This window comes from Cynocephalus volans, chromosome 12, assembly GCF_027409185.1.
Source record: "Cynocephalus volans isolate mCynVol1 chromosome 12, mCynVol1.pri, whole genome shotgun sequence".
Taxonomy (NCBI): Eukaryota; Metazoa; Chordata; class Mammalia; order Dermoptera; family Cynocephalidae; genus Cynocephalus; species Cynocephalus volans.
The window spans coordinates 7,402,574-7,421,840 of record NC_084471.1 but is presented as its reverse complement, the minus strand read 5'-3'; the positions used below and the strand labels follow the sequence as shown (position 1 = coordinate 7,421,840).

Sequence of the window (19,267 nt, the reverse complement as noted above, 5' to 3'; positions counted from 1 at the left end):
TTTTATTCCTTTACTGTTGATTTCAGGGGGTGTTAGCAACAAGCAGAGACAAACATGGGCGTTCACAAGTAAGTAAGTGCACTTTTGGTCATGCTGCCTGACCCTATTAACACCCCTCTGGGGCACCCCACCGTATTCACACCTGCCTGGAATGTCTCAGAGAGCTAAAAGGGCTCTCAGAGGTCAAGACATTTGTACCGCCTCCTTGTGAAACAGATGGGGAAACTGAGTCCCGAGGCAGGGAAGGTCTTCCCCAGATTGCATGGTGAGATTACAGCTGAGCTGAAGCCAGCCGCCTGCCTCCCAGTTCAAGGCTGTCCCATAGGCTTACAGTGGCAGCTCTGTGTCATGGGCCTTGGTGCCCATGGACTCTTGTCATCTGCTGAATGGGTGACAGCCATGACAGTTTGGAGGCTGCCACCTGACATGCTGACTGTGTCTTAACAATGATGATTACCACCTGTGGCACTTTACTTGGCCTTCCAGGACATCCTGTGGCCGATTGCTTAGGAGACCTCTGGTGAGCCATTTGGCCTCTCTGGCCCTTGTCATCTGTCATAAAGAGACCGTAATACCTTGTGGACTTGGTGAACTTGCATTGAACATCTACCTGGTACCAAGCTGTGTGCTGGGTATAGAGAGATGACGTGTAGGCAGGGCCAGCCCCGAAGCAGCTCCCAGGCTGGAGAGGAAGCAGACAAATCAGAGACAGTGATGGCACAGCCTTGTCAGAGCTGTAAGAGACACAGCCCTGGGTGTTTGTTGGGGGTGCCGTGGCCCTGCTAGGGTTGGGTAAAGAGAGGGTGCTTACGGAAGGTGGCTTGGAGGAAGTTGCCCTAGGGCCGACTGATAAAGGGTGGGTTGAACTGTAGTGACTCAGAAAGAAGGGCAGGAAGGGGATCCCTGGTGCATGGAACAGCATAAGCAGCCCAGAGGGTACAGGGTCTGGGTAGGGAGAGATGAGTCCAGAGCACCAACAGGGGGCGCCATAGCCTCTAATCCCGCAGGCAGGCAGCGTCCTGGTTACCAGCTCAGGCCCCCTCCCGAGGGCCACCAGGGGCTGTTCGTGAATGCCTCTGGGAATGTGTGTTCTACCAGACTGTGACTTCTGGGGAGTGTCCCACAAAGTCCTTCTGGCTACAGGTGGCCTTATTTTTTGGGGGAAAAAACAGAAAACTTTCAGCTGTCCCTTTCAGCCTGAAGTCATATGTGCTCTGCAGCAGCAGTGGAAACAAGCAGTAGAGGACGATTAGGACTGAATGTTCCTGTTTTTTAAACATTTCCCAGGAAAAACAAATGTTTGAAAGTTAAACATTTTGGCTATTAGGATGGAACAGAAGAAAGACTTCACTTGCCTTTTAAATATGGGCACCAGTGCTGAGTCGTGAGTCCAGAAACCTTCTGCGTAGGGCCTGCGGGGGGCTGGGCAAGGCCGGTGTCAGGGCCATCCCAGGACGTGTCTGTCCCGCGGTGGACGTCGCGGCACCGAGCTGTGGGCAGGCAGACCTGGACTCCCGTGAGCCACTGTGTGACCCTGGGCCGCTGACCTGACCTCGAGCCTCTGTTCTCATCTCCAGCTTGCCAGCTCACGTCTGTGGGCTGCATAGTAGATGACAGCATCTAATCGTCCTATACAGCCCCGTAGTGCGGTGAAAATGGTTAATGTCCAGGTTGTATCAGCGTACCATTAGTTTTCAGTATTTCTGATTTTTTGACGTTTTGGCTGATCCTGAAGAAACTGCCCTTCCTGGGGTTAACCAGCTCATAGAAATAGCAAAGACTCACCTTTCAAATGAAGACCAGCCTCCCCACAGCCCAAATGCCAACCAACCTTTACTGGGCTCTCATACCCTGGGCTACTATCTGCCTGCCCCAGTTACCCCAGGGCCAATACAAGACAATTAGGGACAGCCCCTGTGCTTCAGAGCCTGCCAAAATTATTCAAACTAGCCAACCCTAAGCCTGTTTTCCCTGCCTCTACGGAACCCACAACAAATGCTCTTTCCCGCATTTCCCCCACCCTCTGCCTCCTGACCGACCTGATTCTTCCCCGCGTGGCCCTGCGTGGTGCAGCGTGGCATGGATCCTGTGTTTAGGGAACTGTGAGTATAAACCTCTTTCATGACAGTCATTTCCATGTCTGCGTGCTCACTGTACCTGATTGAGACAAATCCTGGCATAGACACATCCACTTTGGTAATTTCAGTGTTTTACAGGTGGGGACTCTGAGGCTCAGGGCGTGGGGATTCTCCTCGAGCCAGGAGGAGGCAGGAGTGGGGTTCAGGCTCCACAGCTCGCACCCCAGCCTGCTCTGCTCTCATCTGTGCATGGGGGAGAGCAGCCCTTGCCTGCTGGGGAGTCTAGAAGCGATGCATGCAGCGTGCTAGTTGCAGTGCCTGGCACAGGGAACGCTCAGTGCAGGGCAGCAGAGCTCGACTTCTGCAGGCATGGCCATGCATTGTGTTCCTGGAACTCAGGCCTGGCCATTGGCTCAGAAAACTGACACCAGAGCTCTTTAGCGTGTTCAGGTGACACACAGAATTCCCTTTCTCCTTGTGTAGCTGGCCCATGTCCTCCGTGTGTGCTTCGATGTTTCTGTGCTGAGCTGCACTGAGACCCCTAGGTGGCTTGCAGCTGACTGGAGGGGCTCGCTCCATTTCAGTGTTATTTTAGACACTGCGCCAAACCAAGATGTCTGCTGATGTGAATCTCCCAGACATCGGCAAGTGTTTAAACACAGAACTGTCAAAGACGTACTAAAAATGCAATCAGAGATCGTTCCGTCGCCTCTTTATTCCGTCCCCCTCTGCTGTGTTCTGCGAGATGGGAATGGGTGGAAAAAGCCATAAGTGGGCATTTGCCTGATTGTCACTGCATTTAGAGAACACTAAAACTCCACCGGGCTCAATATGCCGCTTGGGGAACGGCATAGATGGTGGAGAAGCTTGCACATATCTTGTTGAATTTAACAGATTATGCAGTTTGGAGGCAGCGCTTTCTGTTAAATGGGATGGGTAAGTGTTAGCGATAAAGAATTGTAACCTTTTGGAGAGAGATTAATCTCAGAAGCACAACTAGCAGAGATTTCTATTCAGGTTCCTCTTTATGCCCTGTACGTCATCTGCACTTGCTGCCATATGGGATCTATACGTGGATGCACGTCTATTTGGTTATATATGGCAAATGAGAAGTTAAAACAATAGGGCCATCCTCTAGTGCTCTGCTGATTGATACTTAATGGTCTCTCCACCACAAAGTAGTCCATGGCTAGCGAATGCCGAGATCTCAAATAATCTGGCTGAGAAGAAGGAAGCATTTCTGGAAGATTGCCTGAGCATTATTATGCAGAATACCAATGCGTAACATTGTCCACCGGTTCTGAAAAGCAAGGGGACGCAGGGCTGGTTTGTTTCCACATCAAGGACCTGGTGCTTTTGTTGAAAGTTGGGAGAGCAGCTCCAGGCCCACCCAGCAAGGCCCAGCTGGTACGTCTCCAGCTGCAGGATTTCACCTGTGCCGTGAGTCCCTGCTCCACTCTTCCTGAATGTCCTCACATCCTTCCAGTTCCCCCAGATCATCCCCCATCAGGCACATCCTACCAGAGGCTGGTGTGGCCCTTGTTAAGACATCCCCAGGGCAGGAGGCCAGGGTTCAAGTTCCAGCTCTCCACTGTGTTGCTGTGTAACCTCAGGCAAGTCCCTTTCCCTCTCTGAGCTTCAGTCTGTCCAATGAGTGGCATGGTTGGAGGCTCTGCAGGCCTCCTGACTGTGTCTTGTTCATCACTGTGTCCCTGGCAGAGACTCGCCCAGGGTCTGGAACATGCTCCTGCTCAATCAGTGCTTATGGAGAGCTGACCAGGGCCGGGGGCTTTTACAACAGGGTCTGGCTTCAGGGAAGAAAATGTGCTTCCTGCTTGATGGGATTTGGGTTAGGCTGACTGGATCCTTAGCTTCCATTGAGTTGGTGGGGAAGTGAGTGAGGACAGGCCTTTGAAGCCATCTGTCCTCTCTCTGAGCCTTACCATCTCTCAGCCTTACCAAGCCAGCGTGGCCCCCAGACACCCGAGCTGCCCCACCGTGCCCGGCCTGGGGTGCTCGCTCTTCACACAGCGGCCTTTCTTCCAGCTTCCCTGTGTCATAGCCATCCTTGGTCCACAGGGTGACAGTGTTCTGGTCTCCAGGGTTGATGCTGCCTAAACTCTTTTCTCGCCTGCCTGGAGAACACCCCCTCTCCCGGGGTTCAGGTGCTTCCAGCACCTCATCAGGGCAGCTGCCGCCATCTGGGCACCAAGGAGGTTCCCCTGTGTGTCGGCCCTTGTCTGCTGCAGGGAAGGGCAGACAGAACGGCATGAATTTCCTCCGTGTGCACCATTGGCGGAGGAGTTTGTGTTCATCTTGTCTCCTCACCCTAAGCCCCTGTGAATCTATCAGTCGCTTGAGGTCCCCAAAACACTTCCCTCATTCAATGCCCAGATGGAAGGTAGAGATGATGCTTAGCAAGGAAACCTCCAGTGACTGGTCACTGGGCATTTATCCAGTCAGGTGGGTGAGAGCTGCGGGATGATGTGGGCACTGGAAGACCAATGCAGCCGTGGCTGCAGCCACAGACATGGCAGCCCTGGAGCAGAGGAGGGGCTTCTCCACTCCATGCGAGGACGAGGGCGCTTCACTCCGCTCTGGCTGTGTCAGAACTTTAGTTCTGTCCCCTCATATCCACCTGTAAGAGCAGGTCCAATTGGAGATGATTCAGAGATGGACAGTCAAGATTGTGGGTGAGGGACGTGGATCTGAAACACATGCCCTGCCAGGGACAGTTGAAGGAAACATTTGGAGGAAAAGGAGGGATCCAGGGACACAGAGGCCAGTTGGTACAAAGGAGACAGTCAGAGCTTTCTCGAGGTGGACTGATTGATAAATGCATCTGTATGTCCATTGAGAGGCAGGGTAGCATGGTGGTTCAGAGTGCACCTCAGGGTGCCGCTGCAGGGTCTATCAAATGTCCATTGCTCTCTGTAAGTATTGGTCATTTTGTTACTGATTCGTGTAACTTAGGCAACCCCTCTGAGCCTCGGTTCTCCCAGACGTAAAGCAGAGATAGTAGCACTTAAGTGTCAGTGGAGGTCACGTGCAGCCGGTGAGTTGCCAAGTCCACGTGCACATCCAGACAGACGTGCTTGTGCCTGGGTATTTGGCTCAGAGGGACATGGTGCTGGATGGTTCCTGTGTTCACAAATGAGCATACCTCCTGCCTCCAGGGCATGGGGCACCCACCGTGTTGGAGAGACCAGACAGTACTTGAGGGGTCACCCCAGTAAGCTGTGGCCCCTGCCTTGCTGCCTGGTGTATGTTCAGAGCTGTTCCTTGTCCCCTCCCCACCCTTCCCTGGGAGGGAAGATGTCTCAGTTACGCTCCTCTGTCAAGGTGGGAGGGACAGGGGAGAGCTGACAGCTTCCCACACACCCCCAATCCCTGGTGGTTGGGAGCTACAGAAATAAATGAAACTGTGCAGTCAGAGTAATTTGCTAATTTGCTTAAGTAACAACCCCAGTCAGAGACATGACACAAATACAGTAGTGAGGGCTCTGGCCCCCAGCTTGGGCGGCACCCGGAGTAGGATGGATGCCTCCAGGCGCATCCGAGCCTGCAGACATTTGGCGATGGCCCCCTCCGCCCGCCCCCCACAGCAGCATTTTTGGGGAAGGGCTCGATGCTGGCTCCCACGCGGACTCTGTGGTCTGGTGGCCTTGAGGGAGTCAGAGTCGCTAGCCCTCGGGTGTGGAGGCAGCTGGACCAGCACCAACGTTGCCTGCTCCTCCCCTGCTGTGGGCCTGGGCAGGTTTCTTGGCCTCTGGGCTTCTTTCCTCAGCTGCAAAGCAGAGATACTGGAACCCACTCCGGAAGGTTCTATGGGAAATCAAGATCTCAGCCCTCCATCCAGGGTGGCCTGTCCGACCACGGGGTCCAGGAAATGGCAGTCTTTCCTGCTCTGTCCTCCAGCACTCTTCTGCGGCTGCTGGGCCCACGCAGCAGCTGGAGCACCGCTGTAGAGGGTTTCTCTGCTGTGTCGTGCTGTGGTGCTCTTGGTGTCTTTGTTTGCCAGTCTTCTGCTGGGGCCTGCTGGGGACAGAGATGGGTGAAGCAAACACACCTACTCCCGTGTTCCTGGAACTTGCCTGCGGGAGTAACAAACACACCGCTCAGCACCCCTGGGCCCGGGTGAGCTGTGATGAAAAACAGGAGGATGAGGGAGGTGGGGAGGGGCTTGGAGAGCTCATCCCCATGGCCCGAGTGGAAGTCCCCCAGCCAGAAGCCAGGCCTGTTCCCTTCATGTCTCCAGGGACCACAGCAAAGGCCAGAAACCCAAATGCCTACCGGGAGTGGGCAGTACCTTAAATCGAGTGAAGTGGCCCAAGTGTGAGTAGTAGGGACAGGTGGTGACTGGGGAAAACCGGACGTTTTCATTCGGTGCAAGGGGGAACAGACACTCAACATTTCGTGATGGGGCCAGGATTGCCAGATGTTAAATTTTATTTATTTATTTATTTTTTAGAAAACGATGACGTTTTATTGAGATTCTCTTGAAATTTTAATGTTTGCAACAAATTCAAATAAAAAAACCGTTGTGCCAAATAAAATGTCTGCAGGCAGGTCTGTCCCACAGGTTTCTAGTTTGCAAACTCTTGCCCAGGGAAGCTGACTAAACATATTTTTAACATCCAAAGTTTTTGTTCATTTCCTTTCAATATCTTCTGTAATACCAGAACAGATTTGCAAGGTAGGCATCATAATTCCCATTTTACAGGTGAGGAAGCAGAGGCGCAGGGAGGTTAAGTCATGGAGCTGGTTAGTAGCACAGCTGGGTCTGGGACCTAGGCTGCCAGAGCCAAGACCCAGGGCCTGCCATGTCCTCATGGCCTCCAGGAGTTGATAAACACCCAAGAAGAGAGAACACTGTTTTCTCAAACCTTCAAAGAAGTCTGGAGTGGCTGGTGAGCCAGTGATGAGTAGATTGTGGTTTTCTGTCTGTGTTGCAGAAAACTCTCTTGCCTCTGGGCTCCCCTCCCCACTGCCCTGGCCCATCCTTCATGGCCAGACTGGGAATTGGGTGGTTGTCCAGCAGCCATTTGTCATGGCCATAGGGCATGTGGCTGGTCAGATATGCAGGTCCCAACTGGGGGGTGGGGGCATGGGGAAGTTTATAACTGGGTTCTGGACCCCTGTGTTTCATTGCAATTAGGATATAATGTTATAGTTGCAGCCCATGGCATATTATTGTATCACACGGCCATAAACCTCATCCTGGCCTTCCCCGGAGCTTACATGAGGGCTAGGGAAGCAAGGTTCTTCCTAGAACGCTTACTGGGAGCCTAGCCTGATCGCACGTCTTCCGAATCTGATCCCGTATTGTGAGCATCGGTTTCCAGTAAGACCAACAATCCTCAGAATTTGGAGCAGAGGCATTTCTGGAATTTGATTCCTGTCGGGAAGCTCACATGGTAGGAGAGGTGGAATTTCGTGTCATGGTCAAGGACGGGCAAAGGTGGAAAAGGTTCTGCTGTTCCTGGACTGTTACGTTACTGGGGAGAGACACACTGCAGCACCCAGGCCACTGACTGTTGCCCCAGGACGATGAGTGAAGGGAGTCTCGGGGAACGGGCTTGGTGGGGCCTGCAGTGCCAGAGAACGTCCTTAGCCTCTGGGAAGGGTCAGTCACCAGCACACCCACCTTGATCAAAGGAGAAACCGAGGCTCAGAGAGGTTAAGTGACTTGCCCAGGTGGGAGGTGACAGAGCCTGGATTTGAACTCAGGTCAGCTGGCTCCAAAGCTGGGCACTTTGCCTTGTGTGTGACTTTGTGGAGGCCATGGTCACTCAGGAATGCAGAGGATGCATTGTGAGGTGTGGCTCTCCGTTAGTTTAGGCAGCCGTTCTTGAGAGCGCTTCCCTCTTTGCCTGCCCCGGAGCTTGGAGGACCCCCTGCAGGATTCCTGCTCCTCTATAGGGGGAGGCAAGAGGTGTGGCCATGGCTCTCTGAATGAGGCTCTGTGTCCTGGCCTTGGTGAGGGCTCCTTCCTGGGCTCTCCCTAAGCAAGCGGAAAGTTCTGGAGTCATATGGTGTGGCTCAGCATCCGGCTCTGACACCTCCTGGCCATCTGTCCTACAGCTTGTCATAGCCCAGCTTCCAGAGCCTCAGTTTCCACATCCACAGGATGGGGATGATGCTAGAGCCTGGTTCAGTGCCTGGCACCTCACAGGGGCTCGCATGTGCACACCCCAGGAACCCTCAGGGATGACCCTAATGAGTCATTTGTGCTGAAGGACTCAGGCCAAGAGAAAGTGACTTTCTTGCTGGAACAGATGCATTCCCAGAGTTTAGCGTCTCTGTTACCCGCTCCTTCAAGAACCAAAGCTTGTCATTTAGATGTTCCATGAAATGGCCACAGTTGCTTCTTTGTGAAATGGTCATGGAATGTCACCATCTCCCCAAGCCACCATGCTGGCTGCCACTTTCGCACATTGCTTGCCTGACCCACCAGGGCACTCCCCATCAGGAGAAAGACTTATTAGCTCCTGAGTTCAGTTTCAACATTTCATTTTCTATGCAAATCTGGGCCCACAGTTACCCTGCTGGCTCTCTCCAGCCCGTGGGAGCCCAGTAACTGAGGCTGGTGGGAGGTGGGAAGCCAGGGGCCCGAGCCTGGGGTTAGGCTGGCTCATGAATGGGGTGGAGGGCAGGGGCGGGTGATGTTTGCTGAGGCCGAGGGGCTATGGTAGCCTTAGACTTGCATAGGGCCAGCTTGGTGGGTAGGGCCCAGCCAGGTGCCTGTCCAGAACCGAGCCAGGGCTGGATCACCGGGAGGCAGCACATCCTACTTAGGGCATCTGCAAAGCATGGCCCCAAGAGAGAAAGGAGAGGCACGCCTCGGGAGAACTGCCCAGGATGGAGTGACACTATTGCAAGTTCAGTGTATGGTTTACATGGACATTTTTGTTTTGATTCCATTTAGACTTTGTTTTGACTTTGAATTCCACAGCTGTGGGGGTGGTCACTGTGATTTTTCCTGAGTGTAAGGGCTCCAAAAGTTTGAACTGGGTTCTGCAAAGAGCTTGCACTTTCTTTTGGAAGGTGGAGGCTGAAAAGTCCAAGACACCCAGGTGTGGGGGAGGGGGGACTGGGACTGGCCGTGAGGCTGGTGACAGTTAGGTCTGGGGGTCCAGGGCAGGGTCTTCTTCCAGTGGAAAAGTGACCCAGACAGAAGAAATGAAGGCAGAGAAGTCCCAAGGATGAGACTGGGCACCCTGCAGCTCAGAGGCCGGGGAGGAGCCTGCCCAGCCCCCTCCCACTGGTCTCAGGGGCCGACAGCTGGTGATTGGGCAGCTGCCTCCTCCGGATTGGGAGGCCGGCAGCAGGGGTACCCCTAATCAGGGATTCTGGTGGCTTCCACCTGCTCCCCTCCCGCTGTGCTGTGGCTTCTAGAGGAGCCAACAGTGGTGGCCATGTGTCTGTGTCCATTCTGTAGGTAGTCTGCCCTACGAGTACAAAATTGTGATCGCTGGCAACCATGAGCTGACATTTGACCAGGAGTTCATGGCAGACCTCATCAAGCAGGACTTTTACTACTTCCCGTCGGTGTCGAAGCTGAAGCCGGAGAACTACGAGAACGTGCAGTCGCTGCTCACCAACTGCATCTACCTGCAGGACTCAGAGGTCACTGTGCGGGGCTTCAGGATCTACGGCTCTCCATGGTGAGTGGGCTCCTGGCCGCTGGCGAGACTGGAGCTGAGGCTGAGTGCCGGAGGGAGTGGGGGGTGGGAGAAGCAGCAGAGAGCTCTGGATCATGAGGCCTGGGACCGGATCTCATCCCCCTCACTCTCTGTGGATCCTGTCTCCCCACATCTAACTGGAGAGTAGCAACATCAGCTGTACTCTGTGATCTCATGTGTGGGCAGGCACTATTATGATCTCCATTTTACAGGTGAAGAAACTGAGGCACAGAGAGGGCGAGGACCTTGCCAAAGGTCACACAGCTAGCAAGGGACAGAGCTGGGATTAAACCCAAGCAGTTGGTTCCGGAACCCCTGCTTTCAGCCATTATTCTATAGTGGTAGGAGTCTTTCTTTATTGCCTGTCTTCCTCCTCCCACAAAAAGGTGCCTAGGTGGGCGGTGGTGATGGTCCATCAGCCCGACTGGGGAAAGGCAGTCGGAATTTTCAGGGATGGCCCAAAGCCTGATTACCGTACAGGGACCACAGCTGTTTAAAAAACAAATATATGTCAAGCCTTATTCTCTGTTGGGGACACAGAGTGATCAGGTCTCAATTGAGTTCACCTGTCTGGGTGGGGATCAAGGTGAGAATTGGTGGTGAATATTCTGTGTGATGATCAGTGTGTCCGTGGGAGCAGTGGTGATAGTGATTTGTGATGGTGGTGATGACGGTGGTTCTAATGGTGATGATAGTGGTGATGATGTTGGTGATGGTAATTGATAATGGTGACGATGGTGATGGCGATGGTGGTGATGATGATGGTGATGGTGATGTTGGTGATGATAATTGATAATGGTGATGATGGTGATGGCAATGGTGGTGATGATGGTGGTGATGGTGATGGTGATGATGATGGTGGTGATGGTGATGATGATGATAATAATGATAATGGTGGTGATGATGATGGTGATGGTGGTGAGATGGTGACAGTGGTGATGGTGGTGATGATGGTGATGATGGTGATGGTGATGATGGTGATGATGATGGTGATGATGATGGTGGTGGTGATGGTGATGGTGATGATGTTGATGGTGATGGTGATGTTGATGGTGATGATGGTGATAGTGATGGTGATGATGGTGATGATGGTGACGGTGATGATGATGATGGTGATGATGGTGATGATGGTGATGGTGATGATGTTGATGGTGCTGATGGTGATGGTGGTGATGATGATGGTGATGGTGATGATGGTGATGATGATGGTGGTAGTGATTTGTGATGGTGGTGATGATGGTGGTTCTAATGGTGATGATAGTGATGATGATGTTGGTGATGATAATTGATAATGGTGATGATGGTGATGGTGGTGATGGTGGTGATGATGGTGGTGATGGTGGTGATGATGGTGATGGTGATGATGATGGTGATGATGATGGTGATGGTGATGGTGATGATGGTGATGGTGATGATGATGGTGATGGTTATGATGGTGATGGTTATGATGATGGTGATGGTGATGATAGTGATGATAATTGATAATGGTGATGATGGTGATGGCGATGGTGGTGATGATGGTGGTGATGGTGATGATGATGGTGATGATAATGATAATGGTGGTGATGATGAAGGTGATGGTGGTGAGATGGTGACAGTGGTGACGGTGGTGATGGTGATGATGGTGATGTTGATGGTGATGATGGTGATGGTGATGATGATGATGATGGTGATGATGATGGTGATGATGGTGATGGTGATGTTGATGGTGATGATGGTGATGGTGATGATGATGATGATGGTGATGATGATGGTGACGGTGATGGTGACGGTGATGGTGATGATGATTGGTGATGGTTATGATGGTGATGGTTATGGTGATGGTGATGATGGTGATGATGATGGTGATTATGATGATGGTGGTGATGATGATAGTGGTGATGGTGGTGATGATGATGGTGATGGTGATGATGGTGATGGTGATGATGGTGATGATGATGATGGTGACGGTGATGATGATGGTGGTGATGGTGATGATGGTGATGGTGATGGTGATGATGGTGATGATGATGATAGTGGTGATCATGATGGTGATGAGGATGATGGTGGTAGTGGTGATGATTATTATGATGATGTTGGCAATGATGATGTTGATGATGGTGATGGTGATGATGGTGATGGTGCTGATGATGGTGATGGTGGTGGTGGTGATGATGAATAAGGCAATGGGAATGATGGTGATGGCAGCAAATTGTTTCTGAGCAATTACAGTAAGCTAGGCCCTGGTCTAAAAGCTCCATAAACATTATTTCTAATCCTTACTCAGCCCTGTAAGACTGATTTATTAACCCCTTTCTATAGGAGGATTAGCTTTTAGAGGCCAAGCCGGCAGTAGCCATGGGGTGCCAAATGGGGTACCCACTTCACCATACACAGAAGAGAAAGACCATATATACTTGAAAGTGTGGCTTGATCCTGGAAGGCTCCCTGGAGGAGACAGGATGACTTGAGCTTTGAGGGAAGAGAAAATCATTCACAGGCCAGGAGTGGGTAATACGGGGTAATGTGCTGTCAGCCAGAGCACACAGGCAGGAATGATTTGGGGTACATGGAGGCCTGTGTGGGTGGAGGGACTTCATGGAGAGCTACTGCCAACACACTGCATGTGGAAAACCCTGGGCTGCACTGGTAGATGCCACCTGGTGACCTCCTCGTGGCTGGAGGCTGAAGGCTGACTTAGGACCTGGTGCTATCTTGCCAAGGCTTCCTCATGGAGCAGGGGAAGGAGGGGAGGTGCTGGGCTTTCCTGTCTTCCCTGAGAGCAGGAGGTGCCTGCTGTCATCTCCTGGTCATCACGATGTACTGGGTCTCGATGAACCCTCCCTGTAGTCTGTGAGGTCCCAGACAAGGACCTTTAGGAAACACTAGGATGTGATGAGCTTGTACCAAGGACAAGGAGAGGAGAGGAGGTGGCCGAGTCTGGCTGACAGGCCACTGGAGCCCAGGCTTAGAGAAGAAGTCTAGTCAGGCCAAAAATAAGAAGGAGGGCATTCTGGGAGGAGGACCGAGCAAGAGCAAAGGCCTGGAGGTGAGCCAGGTGTGTTGGAAAGGCTGGAGCACTAGGTGCAGGTGGGGAAAGGGGGAGGTGGAGGCCTTTAAGTGCCAGGGAATCTGGACCAGATTGCTTTGCCTGGTGATTTTCACCACCTCCCCAAACCAATTTTTTTTTTTTAAAGTTGTATTTTGTAGAGGTTAAGATCATGGCTTTGGAACCAAACTGTCTGGACTCAAATCTTGGCCTCACCTTTTTTCAGCCGTGTGCTCCTGGGTGAGTCACTTAAACTCTCTGTGCCTGTTTCCTCCTCTGCAAAAGGAGAGTGACAGAGAACCTGCTCCAGAGGGTGGCTGTAAGGGTGGATGGAGGGTTCAGCTGAGCCTGGTGCCTGTTGTGACACACTGTCCATAACGGAAATGTCATTCTTGTTACCTGCCGCAGAGCCAGTGTGTGGAATACAGAATGGGAGGGGCAAAGCTGACAGGCGTCACTCAGGGTCCCACCCGCTTCCCCCCAGAGCAGCTCTGTGCACCCCACACCTGGCTGTGAAGAACCCTTTGGGCTCATGGGTGAACTAAGGGCAGGGGTTAGCCAAGCCCCACGGAGGCCACGTCCTGTCACTGCTGTGGCAGCGAGCCTGAGTCCTGGGTGAGGCTGGCCGTTGGTCTTACCAACTGCTCCGAGCCCGAGCCACCGGTAGTTCTGCTTTTGGCTTCTGTGGCTTCCAGCATGCGCAGTTCTGGACTCTAGTTCCTGGCTGCTTCCAGGGTCTGAGTACAAGCAGCACTTTTCTCCTGACCCCCTTGGGCTGGGTGCACATGCACGGCCTGCTAGGCCCAGCACCAGCTGCGGGAGAAGGAGGGGCTGCAGGACAGAGAAGAGACCTGAGCCCAGGTGATGGGCTGCGGGGCTGTGCAACCCAGCTTTGAGAAGGACTTGGTGAGATCCAGGACAGCTCCCTGTTGGAGGGCTTATTTGAATTGGGGCCAAAAGAGGTGTGGGGTTGTCACAGGCAGAGGAGGCCAGGGAGCCCCTGCTATGTTCCAGGCCCATGCCAGACTCTTCTTAGGCCTGATGTCACTTAACAGCCCTTACACCAAGGGCTAAATGGTGCCTCCTCTCCATTCCATGATGTGGGCTGGGAGCTGGCATTCCATGGAGCTCCCCCTGGTTCCTTTTAGGCTCCATCTGGGGCTGGGAGCAGGTGCTGGGAGATGAGACCTGGGCTCATTTGCTCGGCAAGTTTCACCGTGTCCAACTGGGATGAGCTAGTTGCTTGCATCTGCTTCTGTGCCATGGAATTAATCTGGAGTGGTTCTGGCAGCCACCTTCCCCTCTAGGACTGTGTGCTGCAGAAACTGGGTCCCTGCTACCATGACCCACAGCATGGGTTGCTCAAATGGGGCACCACCATTTTTTAACTGTGTGACTTTGAGCAGGTGACTTTGCCTCTTTGGCCCCTCGTATAGTGGGGAAATGATAGTACCTGCCTTACAGGGGGGTGGTGAGATATGCGTGGGCCCATCCAGATGAAGGCTTGGCCCAGAGGAAGGCCCTGGAAGTTGGTTGCGGTTATTATTACTGCGTGCTCCTGGGGTAGAGGCTGGGAAGGGGGTAGCATTATTCTAGCCCCAAGACAGGGCTAGGCCTACAATTATCCCATTTTACAGAAGGGCAAGTAGAGGCCCAGGTGGGGATGCAGCTTGTCCAGGGCCACAGTGAGTGACTGTCCAGGCTCCTGGTCCTGGTTCTTCCTGCTCCAGGGTGGATCTATTTCCCTGTCCTTTGCTAGACACCTGCTATGTGCCAGGCCTGGATACTCAGAATAAATAGCCTTTGGACACACAGACTTTACTGGCCCTGGGAGGACATTGAGGCCTGGAGAGCAACATGACGTCCTATGACCTCCTGGATGAATTTGTTTATTCGTTCATCAATTGAGTACCAGGTGCTCATCACCTGGGGACGTGGTATGAACAGACAGATGGCTGCTGCCTTCATGGGGTTTACAATCTTGTGGGAGACAGCCCGTCAACAGCCAATTCCTTGATTCACTAAGAGCTGTGAAGGGGAGGCCCTGGGAGCTGGAATGCCAAAGGCTTCCCCTGGGGACAGCCGGAGGCTGAAGAGCTGCAGGCAGCTACGGAGGCTGGGCAAAGAGGTGTGGCAGTGGAGGGAACAGTCTGGCAGCAGCCAGGAGGCTTGAGTGGGCGTGGGGCATTCTGGGGACTGCAGGTCTGCGTGTGGCTTTCAGGGCCCAGGTGGGTTACGGTGAGAGCAGAGGCCAGGTAGCCAGACCAGGCTCGGTGCAACCAGGACCTGGATCCCTGGGTCCTTGGCTGTCACCCTCAGCCTCCCCCATCATGCAGCTGGGAACCAGGACTTTGTAGAGTGGCTTCTTTCTGGGTCCCCCAGGAGGAAGGAGTGCTTGAGGACCCATTGCCCACCCTGAGAGAGGCGGCGTGGCCCGGCAGCCTCCCTGTGGCCCCCTTTAGGAGGGCCTTATGGATCCCGCCCCACTCTGTGGGGTGGTGGTGCAGATCCTCCAAACTTGAGGGCTGAAGAGGAAATCCTCTGCTTGGAAGCCACGTGGCCGTTGGAAATCCCAGTGTCCCAGCTTGTACCTGTGAGTTACAGGTGGCCTCCTTTCTCTGTCCTCCGGGTCTTGGGTGGCACCAGAAACTGTTTTCATGTCCTCGCCAGCATTCCTGCCATGGTGAGCGGGCCCTGTGGCTCAGGAGTTGGGTCCCAACCTCGCCACTGAGCTGCTGTGGGGCCCTGGACAAGTCATGTAGCCTCCCTTAGCCCTGGGTTTCTGGCCAATAAGTGGGAAGGTGACACAAGATGATCAGTGTGGGGAGGCAGGCACCTCCCCACTAGGGTCTTCTTGGCAGAGAGAGGCCCTCGGTTGCTGGTGTCCCCGGATGATGCTAGAAGCCACACAAGTGGCTCTCAGCAGAATGGTGAGGGAGGTTAGGTGATGGCCGAGGTCCTAGGGATCCAGGTCCTGGTTGTAGTGAGCCTGATCTGGCTGCCTGGCCTCTGCTCTCTTACCTTGACCCACCTGGGCCCCTCGAAGCCACGTTAATCAGCCCTTAAAAAGGTATTCACGGCTGAAGAACCTCCCGGCCTTGCTGCTGATTCTGCCTAGTGTTGCGTGGGGTGCGTGGGGTTGTGTACCCCCTCCAGCTGTCTGTCGAGGTCTGGGCTGAGTGTGCTCAGCTCCCCCAGTGTTGGCTGCCTGGGCATGTGGTGGCTCATTAGGAGCACGTGGGTGGCAAGGCTGATTGTGATCATTATTAAATTCAGATGTTCAGGATTTTCCTTTTTGTCGTCCCCTGCCCTTCACATGTTGGCTAACACATGGAATACAGATGTTCTCTCCAGCATTAGACGCATGGCCAGTCCAGTAGGCAAGGGTCAGGAATCAAATAAACCCCAGCTACGAGTGGCCCAATAATGACAGTGGCTGGGATATATGCCAAGGATGCCCAGGCCGAGGGCAGACCTGATCTGTGTGGCCCTAGAAGGCAGAGCAGGGACACAGACAGAAGTGACAGGAGACAAGTTCTCATACTGTGGGAAGACTCTCCCATAGGCAGGAGCCCAGAGGAGAGGTGAGGTGGCCTTTCAAGTAGTGAACTGCTTGTCACCAGGGACATGCATGCAGAGGTCTGCCATGGTGGACCCAGTGTCCTCTCAGCCCCACCCTCGTGAGGGGACCACAGTTCCTCTCACTGCAGCTGATGACATCCCATAAGCAGAGAGAGGCATGGGCGCTCTCCCAGGAGATGTCCTTTTGATGCTGGACATGGGAGGGCAGCAGCGGACTCTCCAAGCCAGCTTGAAGGGGACCCAAAAAGCAAACTCCTGCAATCAACTTTTCTTCTAGGCCTTGCCACCAGGAGATGCCCCGCTTGAGAGATTGACGGGTCAGGTGTGCTGCTTCCACTTCTTGTTAGGCCACACGCTGTGAGGCCATCGTGTGCCTGGCTCTTCGCAGGGCTCTGGAGACCCCGGGGTGCATCAGGCTCAGCTCTGCTGTACAGGAGCTCAGGTTGGGGCAGGCCCGTGACTGTGGGCAGCCTGTGCCCCCTGAGCAGCCGGGCCCCGCGTGCAATGCCTGTTTGCACGTCCCACTCAGTCCTTGAGGGGCCCTGTGACTGGCACCATCACCACCCCATGCTGAGGGTTTGGTGAGAGCCAGAGGGAGAGTCACCTTTTAATATGAGTATGTCCCATGCAATATTTGGGACATACTTATACTAAAAATTATTCATTGCTTATCTGAATCCAAATTTAACTGAGCATGTGCATTTCATCTGACAGCCCTGATCCTGAGGTAGCTTGGTTCTGCCTGATTTTTCTTTTATTTAAACAATTTTTTAAAATTAGACTTTTTTAGAGCAGTTGTAGGTTCACAGCAAAATTGAATGGAAGTTACAGAGATTTTTCATATACCCTCTGCATCTGCCTGGTTTTTTAATTTTATAAGAATGGACACGTATGGTACGGGTTGTATTGTGTCTACTTTCTACGCTTCATGTTATATTTTTAAGACTCTCCCATGTTGTCACATGCACTTGTAATTGGCTCTTTTCTCATTTCCCTGTAAGACTGCGTTGTGTAAATATGTCCCAGTTCCTTTATCCATTCTGCCCAAGTCCAGCCACCACTGCTTTGGGACTGTGATTGATAATATTGCGATGAACGTTCCTGTGCATGTCTCAGTGCTCAGAGATGTATACTCCTGGGTGTGTGTGCACTACACACACACGCACACACACACACGCAGCCCAGGTTGTGGTAGAACTGCTAAACTGCTTTTCAAGGGGGTTATGCCAGTTTATTTCTCCTGCCAGAAGTATCTTCCCTGACATCCTTGCCAACACTGAGCATGGAAGGACTTTCAAATCTATGCACACTGGTAGGCGTGGCTGGTGGCTCCGTGTGGCTCTTGTTTGCACCCCCCCGATGACCAGTGAGGCTGAGAACCTTTTCACATGTTTGTTGGCCCCTTGAATTTCCTCTTTTGTGAAGTGCTCAAGTCTTTTGCCTGTTCTTAAACATGACCGTGTCGTCTTTCTTACCGGTTTGTGGAGATTCTTTATGTCTTCTGAATGTGAGGATGAGCCCTTTGTCAGCTGCCATGTTACAGATCGCTTTTCCTCGTCTGTGGTCTGCTTTTCCCCTCTCTTAGCAGAGCTTCCAGATCAACAGAGGTTCTAATTCTGCTGTAGTCAAATGTCTTAGTGTTTTTCTTTGTGGTGAGTGCATTTTGTGTCCTGTTGAAGAAATCTCTCTTCTAAAGTCATGAAGATTTACTTCTATATCATCTTCCAGAAACTTTGTTGTTTTGCCCTTTATGTCTGGGTGTTGGATCCTCCGGGAATGACTGTTGATGGTGTGAGGTAGGGTTCCCATCATAGGTTTTTCCATGTGAACACCTGCTTGGCCCGGCACCACGTATAGAAAGTTGGTCCTCCTTGCTGCACTGCCCTGCCAGGTTGTCCTGCCCAGGGGGTCTGTACCTGGGCTCTCTTTCCTGCTCTATCAGTCAGTTCAGTGCAGGACCACATTGTCTTAGTTACTCTAGCTATCGATTTCTTTAATATCTCTTCTTCCTACTAGAACATTTGAGGCCCCACAAGGGAAGGAGTCTGAATCTCTTTTCCGTGGCTCTAACTCCAATGCCTCGTACAGTGTCTGGCTCCTCATAACACGTGTTTGTTGAATGGATGGGTGGGTGGATACGTAGATGGCAGGCCGTGGGGCTTCAGTTAAAATCCAGGCCTGGCCTGTTGTTCCTGTGTCTGAATCACTCCTCCAGCTCCTGGCCTGCTGGTTCCTTCTCCTCCTTTGTGCTGGTCTCTCTAAAGCAAGGCCTGACTCTGCTCCCTCCTGCCTTACCACACTGCCTGTCACCCCCAGGCTGAAGACCAGATGCCCCTTTCCCTGTCCCCTGGATCCAGGGCCCTGCCCTCTCCAGCAGGAGCTCTATCACCACATCTCCCTTCTGATTAGGCAAGGAAGGGACGGAAGTCTCACCGGGGCTGCGTGTTTGTGCGGCCACTCTCCCAGGTCACTGTGACACTCAGAGAGGCTGGTGTGGTCCCCTTAGGTGCAGACTCGGCTTTGGGCCTTCATGGAGAGCAGCTCAGAGGAAGGGGGCGGGAACCCACTGCAGGAGACCGGGAAGAACTCAGCTGTTACAAAATCCTAAGTGTTAAAAAAAATTCTGTATACATACCGTATTCATTTATGGGTTTTGGATGCATTTTTTGTTCTCATTTAAGTGAAAACGGCCTTGATTTAAAAAAAAAAAAAAAAGGAGTGAGGGAGAGAGTGAAATTGGCACGCAGCTAGTCCATCTGGTCTAATTACTTCTGGTATTTTGAAAGAAGGAATTTAAACCTGCTGAGACATTAAACTTTGAGAAGTGGCTGCCGGCCCCGTTGCTGGGCGTCTGGGCTCGGATCCTGATTCTCAGTGTGGAGGTTTGGCCGCCT

The 19,267-nt window shown here is 52.7% G+C and overlaps 1 protein-coding gene across 1 annotated transcript in view; it reads left to right on the top strand.

Moving 5' to 3' along the window:
• The window catches only part of MPPED1 (metallophosphoesterase domain containing 1), a 72,803-nt gene that overhangs the window by 36,907 nt on the left and 16,629 nt on the right, over window positions 1-19,267 (top strand). The window contains exon 3 of the mRNA XM_063076304.1: window positions 9,520-9,745. Within this exon, the coding sequence (XP_062932374.1) occupies window positions 9,520-9,745 (226 nt within the window). The remainder of the gene's footprint in view (window positions 1-9,519; window positions 9,746-19,267) is intronic.